Source organism: Zea mays, chromosome 8 (assembly GCF_902167145.1).
Source record: "Zea mays cultivar B73 chromosome 8, Zm-B73-REFERENCE-NAM-5.0, whole genome shotgun sequence".
NCBI lineage: Eukaryota > Viridiplantae > Streptophyta > Magnoliopsida > Poales > Poaceae > Zea > Zea mays.
In genome coordinates this window covers 128656182-128673341 of record NC_050103.1, presented here as the reverse complement: position 1 = coordinate 128673341, position 17160 = coordinate 128656182, and the positions used below count along the sequence as shown (strand labels likewise).

General features: G+C 52.8%; 2 protein-coding genes across 2 annotated transcripts; one reads left to right on the top strand and one right to left on the bottom strand.

The window, feature by feature from the left end:
• The first annotated feature begins 480 nt into the window (after window positions 1–480).
• Window positions 481–4490, top strand: LOC103635881 (GDSL esterase/lipase At1g09390). The gene is made up of 5 exons (XM_008658265.4): window positions 481–1078; window positions 3029–3214; window positions 3287–3441; window positions 3541–3805; window positions 3916–4490. Exons 1-5 carry the CDS (start codon window positions 610–612, stop codon window positions 4161–4163), a joined length of 1323 nt encoding a protein of 440 aa, XP_008656487.1. The 5' UTR covers window positions 481–609; the 3' UTR covers window positions 4164–4490.
• Window positions 4491–4733: 243 nt separating this feature from the next.
• Window positions 4734–8172, bottom strand: LOC100381872 (uncharacterized). The gene is made up of 6 exons (NM_001174657.1): window positions 7996–8172; window positions 7518–7574; window positions 7213–7416; window positions 7072–7131; window positions 5820–5946; window positions 4734–5084 (listed from the first exon to the last, which is right to left on the bottom strand). Exons 1-6 carry the CDS (start codon window positions 8008–8010, stop codon window positions 4996–4998), a joined length of 552 nt encoding a protein of 183 aa, NP_001168128.1. The 5' UTR covers window positions 8011–8172; the 3' UTR covers window positions 4734–4995.
• Between the last annotated feature and the right edge of the window lie 8988 nt (window positions 8173–17160).

Here is a 17160-nt window from a genome sequence, read left to right as displayed (position 1 = left end):
CATTTGCAGCTTTATGCTGATGGGGGTTACCAGCTGAAATTTAGGGGCCTTGAGGGTACCCCTAATTATGGTCCCCGACAACGAGCATGACCCGAAAATAGGAGCCCAAAGCACGGCCCGACACGAAATAATATAGGTCGGGCTAGCACGGCCTAAAGTCAGGCCTAGGCCTGGCCTCAAATTTTGGCCCGTCGGGCCCCTGGCACGGCCCGTATAGATGAGCCGGGCTTGGACCGACACGACCCAACGAAGGCACGACATGATTTAGGGTCGGGCTGGGCCATTGTTTTTACACTTCGGACTGGCACGGCACGACCCAAAAGTTTTTTGGGCTTTCATGACCCGAACCCGTTTGGCACGAAGCACGATAGACCACCAACCTCTAACATGTGATTACTGTTTTACCCTCAAATACGACCATGTCTCTAGTTCAAAATTACTTAGTAGTGATAGAAGAAAGTGCAGACGAAATTAGGAATCTTGCGAAGTATATATAAATACGAACACGTATGCTTTTCACAGTTGTTGAACCTTGAGACTACTAGCTAGAGAGAGAAATATCCAGGCCGAAGGCGAGAGAGGTCTGAGCGGGGAGACGACGCCCGCGCCATGGCAGGCGCCACCAACGGCGGAGGCAACGGCGGAGGCGGGAAGGTGGTCAGCATGCCGCTGCAGTACTTCTGCGTGCTGGCGGCGGTGGTGGTGGCCGTGATGGTGCTGTCGCTGTCGTTCATGTCGCCGGCGGCCATGGTGGCCGTCCGCCAGAACCTCAGCTCTGTGGCGGCCGCCCCCGGTGGCAGCAGCAACAGCAGCGCCGGCGGCGCCGGAGCGGGAGGCGCCGCCGGCCTGGCCAAGGCCGCGTCACCGCCGGCGGGCTGGAAGGAGAAGGAGCAGGAGCAGGAGCAGGAGCAGGCGCGGCGGCCGCCCGTGGTGCTGTTCAACTTCGGCGACTCCAACTCCGACACCGGAGGCGTGGCGGCGGCCGGCGGGATACGGATCATGCCGCCGGAGGGCCGCACCTACTTCCACCACCCCACGGGCCGGCTCTCCGACGGCCGCGTCATCATCGACTTCATCTGTGAGTTCCCGCTCCCCATACAATTCAACACCGCTCCCGCCGCTGGTAAAATAAACAAACAAATCATTTCGCCGCCGCGGGCGTTAGCTCTTTTAGCCGAATAAGCCGAGGACGTAATTGCAGACAAACTGTTTGGTGGCGTGGCTGGCTGCACCGTGCGATTCGGACTTTAGCAATCCCTAATAAGTTCCTGCTCTCGATTATACCGGGTCAATCTGGCTGGTTGGTGAACAGGTTGGGAAAGGTCAAGCCCACGTTGCCGCCGATTAAGAAATGGTGGTAGTTGAAGCGGAGGCCTCAATTTCAGTCTGTGCTATTTGGCTGGAACGACGATTAGGTTAATCTGCAGGGTTGAGAGCGAAAATCTGCCGTCCAATTCCGAGGCTGTTTCGTTCTCGTGCTTTCTGTGCGCAGACGGTGGGTGGGCCAAACAACGGTGGAAGGAGAGGAGAGAGGGGCAACAAAATGATAGAAACGGTTAGGGATTGTTGGACAAAGTGCGTCGACATGTGTTTGCTTCCTTCTTATTGCATTGGAATGCTTCCTTCTTCGTACAAAGTGCGGCCGACATGTCTTTCTTCCTTGTTGAATTGGCATGGAACAGGGTACCAAACATCCTTGTGTTATGATCGATCAATTCAATGTCCTTAATTAGTTTATACTAGCTCGGTGTGGTGGAGTAAAGAGATTGGAACTGGATAATGCGAGTACAGACAGAGGGGGTGGTAATCAAGGTGATTGTTACTGCTGCCCTGTCAGTTGTTTCTTGCTACACTAGTATTTTGTCCGAGTACCGAGTTGCTGAGTCAACAGCTAAAATCACCGGAAACACTGCAGCATTGGCTGTGAACCTACCAACCACGTGGTCTTCTCTTGTCTTTTCTGTCAGCGTTAGTGCCTGTACAAAATAATATTATGTTACGAGTCCAGGGTGCAGAGCATCATCCAGCATTTCAGCTACGTGTTGCTTTCCTTCTAAAATTTAGACAAGTGGGTTGTTGAAGAGGGTTTTTTAATGCACTAGATCTAATAGTTATTGACTAAAATTAATTGAGACATCTAAACATTCTAGCTAATAGTTCAGTTATTAGCTATTTTTTATAAATTATTAGTTAATAGTAGGTAGCTATTTATCAGCTAGCTAATTCTATTAACAATTTTTAACCAACTAACTATTAGTTCTATGCATTTAAACACCCTCTAAGTTAAACTGGAGAACAAAAGCCGTTGTTTTGTCGTGGTCAACGAATGCTTCATCCGACCTTGTGGTCATGAAAGCTTTAAATCCTCAACTGGCCTTCTCAAGTAAGAGACAGACATCGCATCTGCATATATGGTTGAGATCTGAGATGCATGCACGTGGTGAGGTACATGTGCTGCATCTGTTCTGTTCAAGGTCTGAAATATAGTTGTGGCACAAATCTGAAAACACTGAGGCCCCGTTTGTTTCGTTGGAATTGAATTTCACTTTAATAATTATAATTTAGACAAAACTAATTAAGTTTATATATTTATATATGTAATATATTTATATATTATTCTAAATCATATGAGAGATAATTATATACTACATTTATGTTATAACAAAGTAAGTAGAATATTGTGATATAAGTGTACATCGGAAACATAGCATGTAAATCTATAGAATCAATTTCCATCTCTCACCTCATGAATTTGAGATGGGCTTATATGATAACTTTGGAAAGTGGTGGAATGTCACATTCTAAAAAATTAGTCTATTCTATTAGTAAGATTCTAATTCCTCAAAATGAAAGGAAACAAACGGGACCTAAATTTATTCTTTGTGAGAAGGTTCAAACACATGGTAAATTAAAAAGAACACACGAGCAATCTACATGCATACAGTGACTAATAAGAGCTATCTGAAGTCTGAACACCAGTAAAAACAGAGATTAAATTCATTAACGGTTTCTCACTCTTGCTATTCAGGTGAGAGTCTGGGCACGCGTGAACTGAACCCATACCTCAGGGGAATTGGTTCGGACTACAGCAACGGCGTCAACTTCGCCATGGCAGGCTCGACGGTGACCCACGGCGTCTCTCCCTACTCCTTGAACGTCCAGGTCGACCAGTTCGTCTACTTCAGGCACAGATCCCTTGAGATGTTCGAACGAGGTTTGTTGGACATCTGTGCCATCGAATCTACACAGTACTCAGTTCTGAGCCTGAAAGACGTGCTTTCATCAGGACTGGAAGGCCCGGTGAGCAAGGAGGGGTTTGAGAGCGCTCTGTACATGATGGACATCGGCCACAACGACATGGTTGGTGTGGCGCACACACCGTCCGATCAGTGGGACAAGAAGATCACAGAGATCGTCGGCGAGGTCAGACAAGCCATCTCGGTAAGTTGAGACAAAGCCAAACAAGTTCTGTATGACAATGGGGCGACGAATGTTCAGCGTGCACTGACAAGAGAAGCATGTTCCCTTGGCAAAATTCAGATCCTGTACGACAACGGAGCGAGGAAGTTCTGGATCCACGGCACGGGCGCCCTGGGGTGCCTGCCGGCGCTGGTGGTGCAGGAGACGAAGGGCGAGCAGGACAAGCACGGCTGCCTCGCCGGCGTCAACAGGGCCGCCAAGGCGTTCAACAGGAAGCTCAGCCAGCTCTGCGACGACCTCCGCTTCCACCTCAAGGGCGCCACCGTCGTCTACACCGACATGTTCGCCATCAAGTACGACTTCGTCGCCAACCACACCAAATACGGTATGTATCAAGTTCAAATGGGCGGCAAATCCTCTCCAGAATTTCTGGCTCAGTTGCCGATAGCGTGCATTTCTCCATAATATAATGCTCTAGCTGCTCTTCTTCTCCAGGGATCGAGTGGCCGTTCATGGTGTGCTGTGGCAACGGCGGGCCGCCGTACAACATGAAGCAGGGAAGACCCGGCTGTGGCGACCTGTGCCCACCGGAGGCGAAGGTGGTCAGCTGGGATGGCGTGCACTTCACGGATTTCGGCAGCGGCCTTGCTGCCAAGCTTGCGATGAGCGGGGAGTACTCCAAGCCCAGGGTGAAGCTGGCAAGCTTGATCCATGGCGGATCCAAGAAAACGTCAGACTCTTGATGCGGACCATTGACCGAGTCGTGACCTTTGGATCCACATCTATGGAATGGAAGATGGGTAGCGGTGAAGAATTGGAGGGATATCTTGCACCAGGCTGTTTCTTGACGAAGATTGACTCCTTGTACACACTACACAGAACTACTACAGAAGGCAAAGTAGCACTGGGAATGCTCAGTTACAAGCTTAAGTTAATTTGCTGTCTTTTTATTTTGGGATTTTGTGCTGCAGAGTACAGAGATTTTGTACCTTGATGTACGTGTAACTATTTATGATAGTTCTTACAAGCTCCAAAAGGAAAATATGATGTGTCTCGTCATTTCCTTCTAATTTCAAAATAGTGCTAGAAAGCAACGAAATGTTTGGCCCCTCATCACTATCTTCAGTAGTCAAGTCAGTACAGACCAGTAGTTAGGCCTCTCATCACTATCTTCCTTGGCGTCTAAGCAACCAATGATTTCTGCGTTGGTTATCAGGTTCATATAAGTGTAGGTTTACTGCAGTCGTACTTTTAATTTCCATGGCCAGAAAAAAAAAGTAAAAACAGCGCTTGATGCAGACTCCTCAGTGCATGAGACAAGTGTATGCTTCATGGATAAATCACCCAAGAGATAAACCAAAGGATTCTGGTAATGACATCAAAATCGACCTATTTGTTGTATGAGGTAAAAAAGAATGATAACGGGACAGTACAATATGCTTGCTGTCTACGCTGGTAGAATTACATCCTTGCAATCAGAGGAAAGGCAGTAAACGTAGAATGCAAGCTCATCCTTTTGACAAATTGTACACCGCTGTGAGTAATATACTAATACCAGGGCCTCCGCGTGGGACTTCAGATGACACCGAATGCTGATTGCAGCGATGATGTGACACGGGAAGCGAGTGCATTTTGAGCGAAAGTCTGGATGTTCTTCTTGGCATCTGTAACAGTAATGGCAATGCCAAATGTTAGATTTTACTTGGTGAAATTCAGGCTGTGTACAGAGTTGTTGAGAACTTTCAGGGCTAGTTTGGGAGCTATAAACCCGGAGAGGAATGGAGGGGCTAAATTCTCCTTCTTATTCAAAATTGAATAAGAAGGAGAATTTAGCCCCTCCAATTCTCTCCGGTTTTGTGGCTCTCAAACTAGTCCTCAAGGTAAAAGTTTTATCTCCACCCCAACTAGACCCATATGACATCAAAAGGCAGGACGCTAAAATAAAAATTATTTTATAACAAATAATAGCATAATACTGTGAAGAACAGTACAGGTATAGTGAAGGTTAAAAAATCTAAAACAAGCATGTAGCTGATGAAATTTTGTTCCTGTAACATGCCAAACTCTAATGATGGACAGCAAACCAAGAAGCTGAATGGCTTGCACATAATTAGGGGTGGTAATGGTAGCTCAAAAATAAATAGGAATAGAGCCCGATCTCAATCCAATTCGATCCTTAGATTTTGTAGTGTAAAATTTAGAGCTCATTACCACCCCTACACATAATTGAACATATAAAATCATACAAAACTGAAAAGTATTAGCTTTAGAACTATTATGCTTAGCTGATAGGAAACAGTCCATCTCATTCAATCACCAGTTTATGAAAGGACAATCAGTTCGGAGTAAAATAACTAGGGCAATAAATCTTCACTAGAAACTTCTCAATTACGACGTACCTTTGTTGCACTTGGTGAATCCAACAATGTTTGCAATGCTTAGACTCAAGCAAACTCCAACAACAAGAAGGTAATCAGCCTCAAGCCTGATGAGTGAAAATATACCAAGAACGATCCATGCAGCAGCCTGAAACATGAAGAGATTTGTTTTTGTTTATATATATTCTAATACATATCAGTTGTCACGGTTGGTAAACATAGAATAGACAATAAAAGGCCTTCAACGGACCACCCTCAAGTATGGACGTGACAGCCTTCTCTGGTATCATTTACAATGTTAAGACTTAAGATAAGACTTCCATCTTCTCAAGAGAGCAGACAGATCAGCAAACATTTGTTGAGGTAAAGATACTATCACAGAACCCCCAACTAAGTGCATAACTGCATATTGTGGTATACTGGAACCATGGGAGAGAACGAACAGTCAAAAGGGGCTATTTTTTCCCTCTCAAAAGACTGCTTTAACTGATAAGCTAGAATCAACTACAAGTAATTTTCATTCATGCAAGATGTACCAGTTATCAAATTTCAAGTGTTAAGTTGACAAAATATTGCACCTATATTAAGTTGTTAACCAGACTTATACCCGATAGTTATTAAACCACAATTGGATTTAGGTACATTTTGTTGAACTTTGTACACTTAAATCGTGTAAGTTAATGGAAACAATAGAGAAATTGGATCAAACATAACTAAGTAGATAATGGACAAGCACAGCTAAGGAACAAGGAAAAATGAAATAGCCAAGTGCATTTGTACAGGTAGCATAAACACCAAGTGAATATACATAGCCTCGGACCTGATCATGAGCCACCCAACCCGACCCGCCAAAAAAATCCGGCCCGACCCGATCCGATCCAACCAATGCAACAAGCGGGTACGGGCCATAATTTTTGACCCGCAACAATTCACGGATTGGGTACATGTCATGATTTTTAATCCAAAACCCGACCCAGCCCGAAAAAACCCAACCCAATCCGAAAAAACCCGACCCGACACGTCAAACAGTAGGCATGGGCCAACCCGACACTAGGCACGAGTCGGGTATGGGCCACGCTAAATAGCCAATGGCCCGACCTGACCCGACGTTTGAACAGGTCTCTCCTAATGAAACAATTTTTGACTTATTGGTTCATAAAAAGATGGTCACAAACAGCAACTTGTAATCAAGTAATCTCAGACATCATGACACCGATCCAACGATGTCTATCGTCTACACCATGACATTCATTATAACAGAAAATTCACTCACAGTCAAGTAAAGAGTCCACCAGAACAGCCATGAATCCTTCTTGTTCATCCGAGCGAGAGACTGCAGGGAACATTCAAGTTACAACCTGCAACAATTTCACACACGAATACAATTAACATCACAGGCAAAGCAGGCACAGACCTCCCCATCAAGGCATTCAAACTTCCACACACTGTTTCCGTCATCATCGATCTCATTCCACCACCGCAGCCCGACTAGTATCCTGCCACTGACGTTCTTCACCACCCAGAAGTCAAGCGCTGCGAGGAGCACCGTGATCACGAAGATGATGACGAAGCTCTTCACAAAGAGCGAGAATAGGATGTAGAAGGCTAGCGCCCCCGCCTTAGAGCGAACATATAAGAATTAGTAAGTGTTAAACCGTTACCCTATACCATAATTCGACGAAACACGATGTAAGATCCATGAGATAGCAAGCGGATTACCTTGAATAGCACATGGAAGAAGCATGTTATGGGATTGGCATAATTCTCGCTAACCACCTGAACAATGTTGACGCCATTATTTGTTTGGACGGATAATAATCAGATCTCAACTGAGCAGGGAATTTTATAAGCTAAAGAGCACCGACAGCCCGATCCATCCCAAGAAACCAATACAACTGCATCGTGCATCCTACTATCCCAGAAACTAAATATTGGTTCACTAATTCAGATCCCGTGCCACACCAAGCCCCTTTCACAGCCTAACTGAGATCCACGCGCCATTCCAAGCCTAAATGGATCCACCCGAATCCGAACCAGAACTCGCGAGCCATAATCCGAGAACCGACAACGGATATGGGGCAATTCCTAAGGCGAGATCAATTCCGAGGAAGATCGGGAACGCAGGAGAAAGCTCAGATTCAAACTTCCCCAGAGGATGGAGAGAAAAAAGACGGATGAACGAAATGGGAATACCCACCTGGCGTTGGTCCATGGATGCTTCGCGCTTCCTTCTGCGGCCACTGCCTCGCGCTCCGCTACCACCGTTGCTTGGACGCCACGATCCAACAAGGCGCGAAGCTTGGAGCTGGGATGTGCCTCTCTAGAGATGCAGGAGGCAAGAGCCAAGAGGTGAACTCAACTGGAAAAAGGCCAGGGCTGAATTGTGTTTCCCAAGCGTTTTACCATTTGCGTAAAGAAGAAAAGAAAAATGTACGGCAAGCTAAGGAGATGTTTCGTCTGTGTAGGAAATCGGAATTCACCCAGCAACTTTTTTTCATTAATCAAATCTTATATAAAATATACAAGAAATTCGGCTAGAAATCGTTTCGGATGTCCTTCGAATCGAAATAATTCTAATTTTTTTAATGCTAGACCCTATTGCCATAAGTGATTGATGAGTATGTCCACCCTACGTGAAGTTTAGCCCTCGATTTAGTTTACATAAAACAAAAAATATATTATTGTATTCGCTCCAAATTATAAGATATTTTAAAGATTTTTACGCACATAGTCTTTTATATATTATTGTTATATTTAGTTTGTAAAATCACTTCATGCTTTCGTGAGATGGTGTCACCCTTTGCATTATGTTAAACTCAATCCTCATGCATATACCAATAATCTGGGACGAATGAGATGATGATAGATTAATCTATATCATTCCAAAAACTAACAAAAGTGAGGAATAAAAAAAGATAACAAACTTATTGTCACACCCGGATGTAAGAGGTGTCGGCGTTTCGAGACCGGAGGGTCCCTAGGCCGACGAGTGAATGTCGCCGCGTGCCCCAGCCCAGATGGGTCGAGCGCGAGGGCGAGCGCGAAGAGGGGAGAGCGAGGCGGCCGGAGACCAGCGTGAGAGGGGTGGGAATCCCGCGGCCTTCGTGTTCGTCCCGCGCCCAGGTCGGGTGCGCTTGCAGTAGGGGGTTACAAGCGTCCACGCGGGAGAGAGAGCGAGCGGCTTCAAGCGAGCGCGTGTCTCGTCCTCGTCCCCGCGCGGCCCACCCTCTCTAAGAGGGCCCTGGTCCTCCCTTTTATAGGCGCAAGGAGAGGATCCAGGTGTACAATTGGGGGTGTAGCAGAGTGCTACGTGTCTAGCGGAGGAGAGCTAGCGCCCTAAGTACATGCCGTTGTGGCAGCCGGAGAGATTTTGGCACCCAGCTGGTGTGATGTCGTGGCCGTCGGAGGAGCGATGGAGCCTGGCGGAGGGACAGCTGTCGGAGCGGTTGAGTCCTTGCTGACGTCCTCTTGCTTCCGTATAGGGGCTGAGAGCCGCCGTCGTCACAGAGTATGCAGGGCGCCATCATTGCCTATCTGGCGAGGCGAGCCAGATGGGACACCGGTCTTGTTCCCTGCGGCCCGAGTCAGCTCGGGGTAGGGTGATGATGGCGCCTCCTGTTGACGTGGCTGGTCTGCGCCCTAGGTTGGGCGATGTGGAAGCTCCTCCGAAGCCGAGGTCGAGTCTGTCTTCCGTGGCCGAGGTCGGGTCCGAGCCCCAGGTTCGGGCGAGGCGGAGATCGTCGGCTGGTGCCGGGGCGGAGTCCGAGCCCTGGGGTCGGGCGAAGCGGAGTTCGTCGTCTTCTGGGGCCGAGCCCAAGTCCGAGCCCTGGGCCGGGCGAGGCGGAGATCGTCGTCTTCTAGGACTTAGCCCGAGTCCGAGCCCTAGGTCGGGCGGAGTGGAGTTCGTCGTCTTCTGGGACTTAGCCCGAGTCCGAGCCCTGGGTCGGGCGAGGCGGAGATCGCCGTCTTCCGGGACTTAGCCCGAGTCCGAGCCCTGGGTCGGGCGGAGTTCGCCGTCTTCCGGGACTTAGCCCGAGTCCGAGACCTAGATCGGGCGGAGTTCGCCGTCTTCCGGGACTTAGCCCGAGTCCGAGCCCTGGGTCGGGCGGAGTTCGCCGTCTTCCGGGACTTAGCCCGAGTCCGAGCCCTGGGTCGGGCGGAGTGGAGTTCGCCGTCTTCCGGGACTTAGCCCGAGTCCGAGCCCTAGGTCGGGCGGAGCGGAGCTTCCTATGGTGCCTTTGGCCGGGCCTGACTATCTGTCAGTCTCACTCTGTCAAGTGGCACCGCAGTCGGAGTGGCGCAGGCGGCGCTGTCCTTCTGTCAGGCCGGTCAGTGGAGCGGCGAAGTGACGGCGGTCACTTCGGCTCTACCGGCTGGGGGGCGCGCGTCAGGATAAAGGTGTAAGGCCACCTTCGCATTAAATGCTCCTGCGATTTGGTCGGTCGGTGCGGCGATTTGGTCAGGGTTGCTTCTTGGCGAAGGCAGGGCCTCGGGCGAGCCGAAAATATGTTCGCCGCTGAAGGGGGGCCTCGGGCGAGACGGAAATCCTCCGGGGTGGGCTGCCCTTGTCCGAGGCTAGGCTCGGGCGAGGCGTGATCGAGTCCCTCGAATGGACTGATCCCTGACTTATTCGCACCCATCAGGCCTTTGCAGCTTTGTGCTGATGGGGGTTACCAGCTGAGAATTAGGAGCCTTGAGGGTACCCCTAATTATGGTCCCCGACAGTAGCCCCCGAGCCTCGAAGGGAGTGTTTGCACTCGCTTGGAGGCTTTCGTCGCACTTTTTTGCAAGGGGACCAGCCTTTCTCGGTTGCATTTTGTTCCGGTGGGTGCGCGCGAGCGCACCCGCCGGGTGTAGCCCCCGAGGCCTCGGAGGAGTGGTTTCACTCCTTCGAGGTCTTAATGCCTTTCGTAGTGCTTCGGCTGGTCTGGTCGTTCCCTCATGCGAGCTGGCCGTAGCCCAGGTGTACGGTCGGGTCCCAAGTTCTCGGGCTGGTATGTTGACGCTGTCAACGGTTCGGCCGGAGCCGGGTTTGCGAGAGAAGCCCCCGAGCCTCTGCACAGAGCGAGAGGGCGGTTAGGGGCAGACTCGGCTTTTTTACATACGCCCCTGCGTCGCCTTTCCGCAAGGAGGAGGGGGGAAAGCGCCATGTTGCCCTCGATGGGCGCCGAACATGGTGTCTCCGATGAGCTGCAAGCGGGTAATCCGAGTGGACGTCCGTGCCCCGTTCGTTAGGGGTCGGCTAGGGGCCCAGAGGCACGCCCAAAAGTACCTGTGGGTGATCTGCCGGACCCGGTCCCCTGGCGACGGGGTCCGAGGGCTCGATGCCTCTCTCTGATGGGATTCCGTTACAAGATCGTTCCCGCTGGTCTCGGAAATGTCCTAGGGTACCTCGGGAGCGCAGCCCGAGCCTTGGTTATGTATCGAACGTACCCATGGTCATCCCTCACTCGGCGTCTGAGGCGGTTGTGAACCCTTCGGGGGCCAGCCTTCGAACCCCTGATCAGTAATGGGCGCGGAGCCCGAGTAGCCTGAGGCGGCCGTGGAACCCTTTCGAGGGGCCGGCCTTCGAACCTCTGACCAGTAGTGGGTGTAGGGCCCACGCGATCTGAGGCGGCTGTCGAACCCTTCCGGGGGGCCAGCCTTCGAACCTCTGATCAGTAGGGGGGCTCGGAGCCTGGTTCCTTCTCGGGGAAGGATCCTTTTCGGGGTATCCCCCTTTCCCGGTCCCTGTTGCAAGAGAGAGAAAGAGGAAAAAAGGAAAAGGATACGAAATCGAACGACGCGGCGTACCTTTTTTGACGTGGTCATCATGGCGAAGGCGAAGCGTCGCCCGCTTCTCCTGCCAGAGGCGCCGCCTGTCGAACCGGAGTTCCGTTTGTAATGGCACTTTGAATGCCGGTGTTTTTGTTCATTGTGGCTGTCGGGGCCTGAACATGTATGTATTTTCGGCACGGAGCCGTGTTTTTTCCTCATTTTCGAGCACCAAGACTCGCCTGCTGATTGTCTGAACCGCTTCACCAAGCGTGAGTCGCCCCGTGTAAAGGTGACGAGTGAGGTATCTGTATCCCGGAGGCGTAGGAGTCCCTCGGCTCGGTCGGCCTTGCCGCTTACGCACATTCTTACCCGTCCATGGGGCTCTGTTCCCGACGCAGTCGAGAAAGCTCGAGAAATCGCTTCGGCCGAAGAGCTTCCGAACGTGAAGACTTGTTCGGTCCACGGGATCACTTATCCGAACGTGAGTTACTTATCACAGAAGGTGATGAGTGAGGTATCCGTATCCCGGAGGCGTAGGAGTCCCTCGGCTCGGTCAGCCTTGGCTGCTTACGTGTACTCCGTCGTTTTCAGGATCCACTTTCGAAGTAGTCAAACAGCCCGAAAGACCTTCTGGCAGAAAAGATCTTTTTTCGAGGAAAATTTCGACGCAGAGGGGGTTCCCCCCCTTTTAGCCCCCGAGGGAGGGTCGGGCTTTGCCGAGGCGAGGCCGACCCTTCCTTGACGACTAAGGGTGTGTTTGGTTTGACTTTTGGCTTTGGCTTTTGCCCCCTAAAAGTCAAAAGCCAACCAAAGGGCTGGATCCAGGAAGCAGCTTTTTCTAAAAGCCAACTTTCTCGTAGTGCAAATCTGAAAGCACCTCTGGACCTGCTTTTAGTGGCTTTTCGGATGGAACTGTGAAAACATATATCAAAGAATTTTTAACGACTTTTAGTGGTTTCCACCAAACGGTTTTTAGCTTTTTAACAGCTTACAGCCTACAGCAGCTTTTTCTCCACAGCTCACAGCCCACAGCAACTTTTTCACAGCCACAGCCCAACCAAACAGACCCTAAACTTTTGCTGGGCGCGAGGTATATGAACAACTTGAAAACATCTTAAGGGTAGAAGTGACGTAGCTGTTGGATGTTCCAAGCGTTGCCGTAGACCTCGCCTTGATTGTTGGCCAGCTTGTACGTTCCGGGCTTCAGAACTTTGGCGATGACAAATGGCCCCTCCCAAGGGGGCGTGAGCTTGTGCCGCCCTCGGGCGTCTTGTCGCAGCCGAAGCACCAGGTCGCCCACCTGGAGGTCTCGGGACCGGACCCCTCGGGCGTGGTAGCGTCACAGGGACTGCTGGTACCGCGCCGAGTGTAGTAAGGCCTTGTCCCGAGCCTCCTCCAGCTGGTCCAGCGAGTCTTCTCGGCTAGCTTGGTTGCTTTGGTCGGTGTAGGCCCTCGCCCTCGGGGAGCCGTATTCCAGGTCTGTGGGCAAGATGGCCTCGGCCCCGTAGACTAGGAAGAACGGCGTGAAGCCCGTGGCTCGGCTTGGCGTTGTCCTCAGACTCCAGACCACCGAGGGGAGTTCCTTCATCCATCGCTTGCCGAACATGTTGAGGTCGTTGTAGATCCGAGGCTTGAGCCCTTGTAGAATCATGTCGTTGGCACGCTCTACTTGCCCATTTGACATGGGGTGAGCCACGGCGGCCCAGTCCACCCGGATGTGGTGGTCCTCGCAGAAGTCCAGGAACTTTCTGCCGGTGAACTAGGTGCCGTTGTCGGTGATGATGGAGTTCGGGACCCCGAAGCGATGGATGATGTTGGTGAAGAACGCCACCGCCTGCTCGGACCTGATGCTGTTCAGGGGTCGGACCTCGATCCACTTGGAGAATTTGTCGATGGCGACCAGCAGGTGCGTGTAGCCCCCGGGTGCCTTCTGCAAGGGGCCGACGAGATCCAGACCCCACACAGCAAAAGGCCAGGTGATGGGTATCGTCTGCAGAGCCTGAGCGGGCAGGTGGGTCTGCCTTGCGTAGAACTGACACCCTTCGCAGGTGCGGACAATTCTAGTGGCGTCGGCCACCGCCGTCGGTCAGTAGAAGCCTTGCCGGAAAGCATTTCCGACAAGGGCTCGAGGCGCTGCGTGATGGCCGCAAGCCCCCGAGTGTATCTCTCGCAGGAGTTCCTGACCTTCAGCGATGGAGATGCATCGCTGGAGGATGCCTGAGGGGCTGTGGTGGTAGAGCTCCTTCTCATCTCCCAGCAAGACGAACGACTTGGCGCGCCACGCCACCCGCCGAGCTTCGGCTCGGTCGGAGGGTAGCTCTCCTCGGTGGAGATATTGCAGGTACGGGGTCTTCCAGTTTTGATCAGGCGTGACCCCACTTCGCTCCCCCCCCCGACGTGCAGCGTCTCGCCCTCGGGGGCCGAGGGTACCTCGGGCCGAACCGAGGATGCCTCGGACCGAGCCGTGGGTGCCTCGGACTGGGCCGAGGGTGCCTCGGGCTCGGGCGTGTCGTCGATCTTGACGGAGGGTTGATGGAGATCCCGGGAGAAGACGTCCGGGGGAACCGTTGTTCGCCCCGAGGCTATTTTAGCCAGCTCGTCCGCAGTCTCGTTGTAGCGCCGAGCGATGTGGTTGAGCTCGAGCCCGTAGAACTTGTCTTCTAGGCGCCGAACTTCATCGCAGTAGGCCTCCATCTTCGGGTCGCGGCAGTGGGAGTTCTTCATGACTTGGTCGATGACGAGCTGTGAGTCACCGCGAGCGTCGAGGCGTCAGACCCTTAGCTCGATGGCGATCCACAACCCGTTGACCAGAGCTTCGTACTCAGCCACATTGTTGGATGCCGGGAAATGGAGGCGTAGCACGTAGCGTAGGTGCTTCCCGAGGGGCGAGATGAAGAGTAGGCCTGCGTCGGCTCCTGTCTTCATCAGCGACCCGTCGAAGAACATGGTCCAGAGCTCCGGTTGGATCGGAGCCGTCGGTAGCTGGGTGTCGACCCATTCAGCTACGAAGTCCGCCAAGACCTAGGACTTGATGGCCTTCCGAGGAGCGAACGAGATTGTCTCGCCCATGATTTCCACCGCCCACTTTGCAATCCTACCCGAGGCCTCTCGGCACTGGATGATCTCCCCTAGGGGGAAGGATGACACCACAGTTACTGGATGAGACTCGAAGTAGTGTCGCAGCTTCCGCCGCGTTAGGATCACCGCGTACAGCAGCTTCTGAACTTGTGGGTAGCGGATCTTGGTTTCGGACAGTACCTCGCTGACGAAGTAGACTGGCCTCTGAACGGGCAATGCATGTCCCTCTTCTTGCCTCTCGACCACAATCGCGGCGCTAACCACCTGAGTGGTCGCGGCGATGTAGACCAGGAGGGCTTCTCCGGAAGGTGGGGGCACCAAGATAGGCGCCTTTGTGAGGAGTGCCTTCAGGTTCCCGAGGGCTTCCTCGGCCTCAGGGGTCCAAGTGAAGCACTCGGCCTTCCTTAAGAGGTGGTACAGAGGTAGACCTCTTTCGCCGAGGCATGAGATGAAGCGGCTCAGAGCTGCGAGGCATGCCATGACCCTCTGTACGCCTTTCAAGTCCTTGATGGGCCCCATGCTGGTGATAGCTGCGATTTTCTCCGGGTTGGCTTCGATGCCCCGCTCGGAGACGATGAACCCCAAGAGCATGCCTCGGGGTACTCCGAAAACACATTTTTCGGGATTGAGCTTGACGCCTTTCGCCTTGAGACATCGGAATGTCGCTTCAAGGTCGGAAAGGAGGTCGGAGGCTTTCCTCGTCTTGACTACGATGTCATCGACGTAGGCCTCGAACGTGCGGCCAATGTGTTCGTGGAACACATGGTTCATGCATCGCTGGTACGTCGCGCCCGCATTCCTCAAGCCGAACGGCATGGTGACATAGCAGTACATGCCGAAGGGTGTGATGAAAGAAGTCGCGAGCTGGTCGGACTCTTTCATCCTGATTTGATGATACCCTGAGTAGGCATCGAGGAAAGACAGGGTTTCGCACCCAGCAGTGGAATCCACGATTTGGTCGATGCGAGGCAGAGGGTAGGGAACCTTCGGACATGCTTTGTTGAGACCAGTGTAGTCTACACACATCCGCCATTTCCCCCCTTTCTTTCTCACAAGCACAGGGTTGGCAAGCCATTCGAGATGGAATACCTCTTTGATGAACCCTGCCGCCATTAGCTTGTGGATCTCCTCGCCTATGGCTCTGCGCTTCTCCTCGTCGAATCGGCGCAGTGGCTGCTTGACGGGTCGGGCTCCGGCTCGGATGTCCAGCGAGTGCTCGGCGACATCCCTCGGTATGCCGGGCATGTCCGAGGGACTCCACGCGAAGACGTCGGCGTTCGCGCGGAGAAAGTCGACGAGCATTGCTTCCTATTTGGGATCGAGCCCGGAGCCAATCCGGATCTGCTTGGAGGCGTCGCCGCTGGGGTCGAGGGGGACGGACTTAACCGTCTCTGCTGGCTCAAAGTTGCCGGCATGACGCTTCACGTCTGGCACCTCCTTAGAGAGGCTCTCCAGGTCGGCGATGAGGGCCTCGGACTCGGCGAGGGCCTCGGTGTACTCCACGCACTCCATGTCGCATTCGAACGTGTGTTTGTACGTGGGGCCGACGGTGATGACCCCGTTGGGGCCCGGCATCTTGAGCTTTAGGTAGGTGTAGTTGGGGACGGCCATGAACTTCGCGTAGCATGGCCTCCCCAGTACCGCGTGGTAGGTTCCTCGGAACCCGACCACCTCGAACGTCAGGGTCTCCCTTCGGAAGTTGGAGGGTGTTCCAAAGCAGACGGGAAGGTCGAGCTGTCCGAGGGGTTGGACGCGCTTCCCGGGAATGATCCCATGGAAGGGCGCAGCGCCTGCCCGGACAGAGGACAGATCGACACGCAGGAGCCCGAGGGTCTCGGCGTAGATGATGTTGAGGCTGCTGCCTCCGTCCATGAGGACCTTGGTGAGCCTGACGTTGCCGATGACGGGGTCGACGACGAGCAGGTATTTCCCCGGGCTCGGCACACGGTTGGGGTGATCGCCTCGGTCGAAGGTGATGGGCTTGTCGGACCAGTCTAGATAGACTGGCGCCACCACCTTCACCGAGCAGACCTCCCGGCGCTCTTGCTTGCGGTGCAGAGCCGAGGCGTTCGCCGCTTGCCCACCATAGATCATGAAGCAGTCGTGGACCTTGGGGAACTCTCCTGCCTCGTGATCTTCCTTCTTGTCGTCGTCACGGGCCTTGCTACCCTCCGCGGGTGGCCCGGCCCTGTGGAAGTGGCGCCGAAGCATGACGCACTCCTCAAGGGTGTGCCTGACGGGCCCCTGGTGATAGGGGCATGGCTCCTTGAGCATCTTGTCGAAGAGGTTGGCACCTCCGGGGGGCTTCCGAGGGTTCTTGTACTCGGCGGCGGCGACAAGGTCCGCGTCGGCGGCGTCGCGTTTTGCTTGCGACTTCTTCTTGCCCTTCTTCTTGGCACCGCGCTGAGTTGACGCCTCGGGAGTATCCTCCGATGGGAGGCCCTGGGGCTGCTTGTCCTTTCGGAAGATAGCCTCGACCGCCTCCTGGCCGGAGGCAAACTTGGTGGCGATGTCCATCAGCTCGCTC

Bases quoted from the DNA above. Each gene is read 5' to 3' on its own strand.
- LOC103635881 (XM_008658265.4), top strand. From the start codon at position 610: ATGGCAGGCGCCACCAACGGCGGAGGCAACGGCGGAGGCGGGAAGGTG. The intron at 3,215-3,286 runs GTTTGTTGGACA...TGCTTTCATCAG, and splicing joins CCTTGAGATGTTCGAACGAG to GACTGGAAGGCCCGGTGAGC. The intron at 3,442-3,540 runs GTAAGTTGAGAC...GGCAAAATTCAG, and splicing joins AGGTCAGACAAGCCATCTCG to ATCCTGTACGACAACGGAGC.
- LOC100381872 (NM_001174657.1), bottom strand. The intron at 7,417-7,517 runs GTAATCCGCTTG...GTTCGCTCTAAG, and splicing joins TCTTCCATGTGCTATTCAAG to GCGGGGGCGCTAGCCTTCTA. The intron at 5,947-7,071 runs GTGAGTGAATTT...TTCATGTTTCAG, and splicing joins GGTGGACTCTTTACTTGACT to GCTGCTGCATGGATCGTTCT.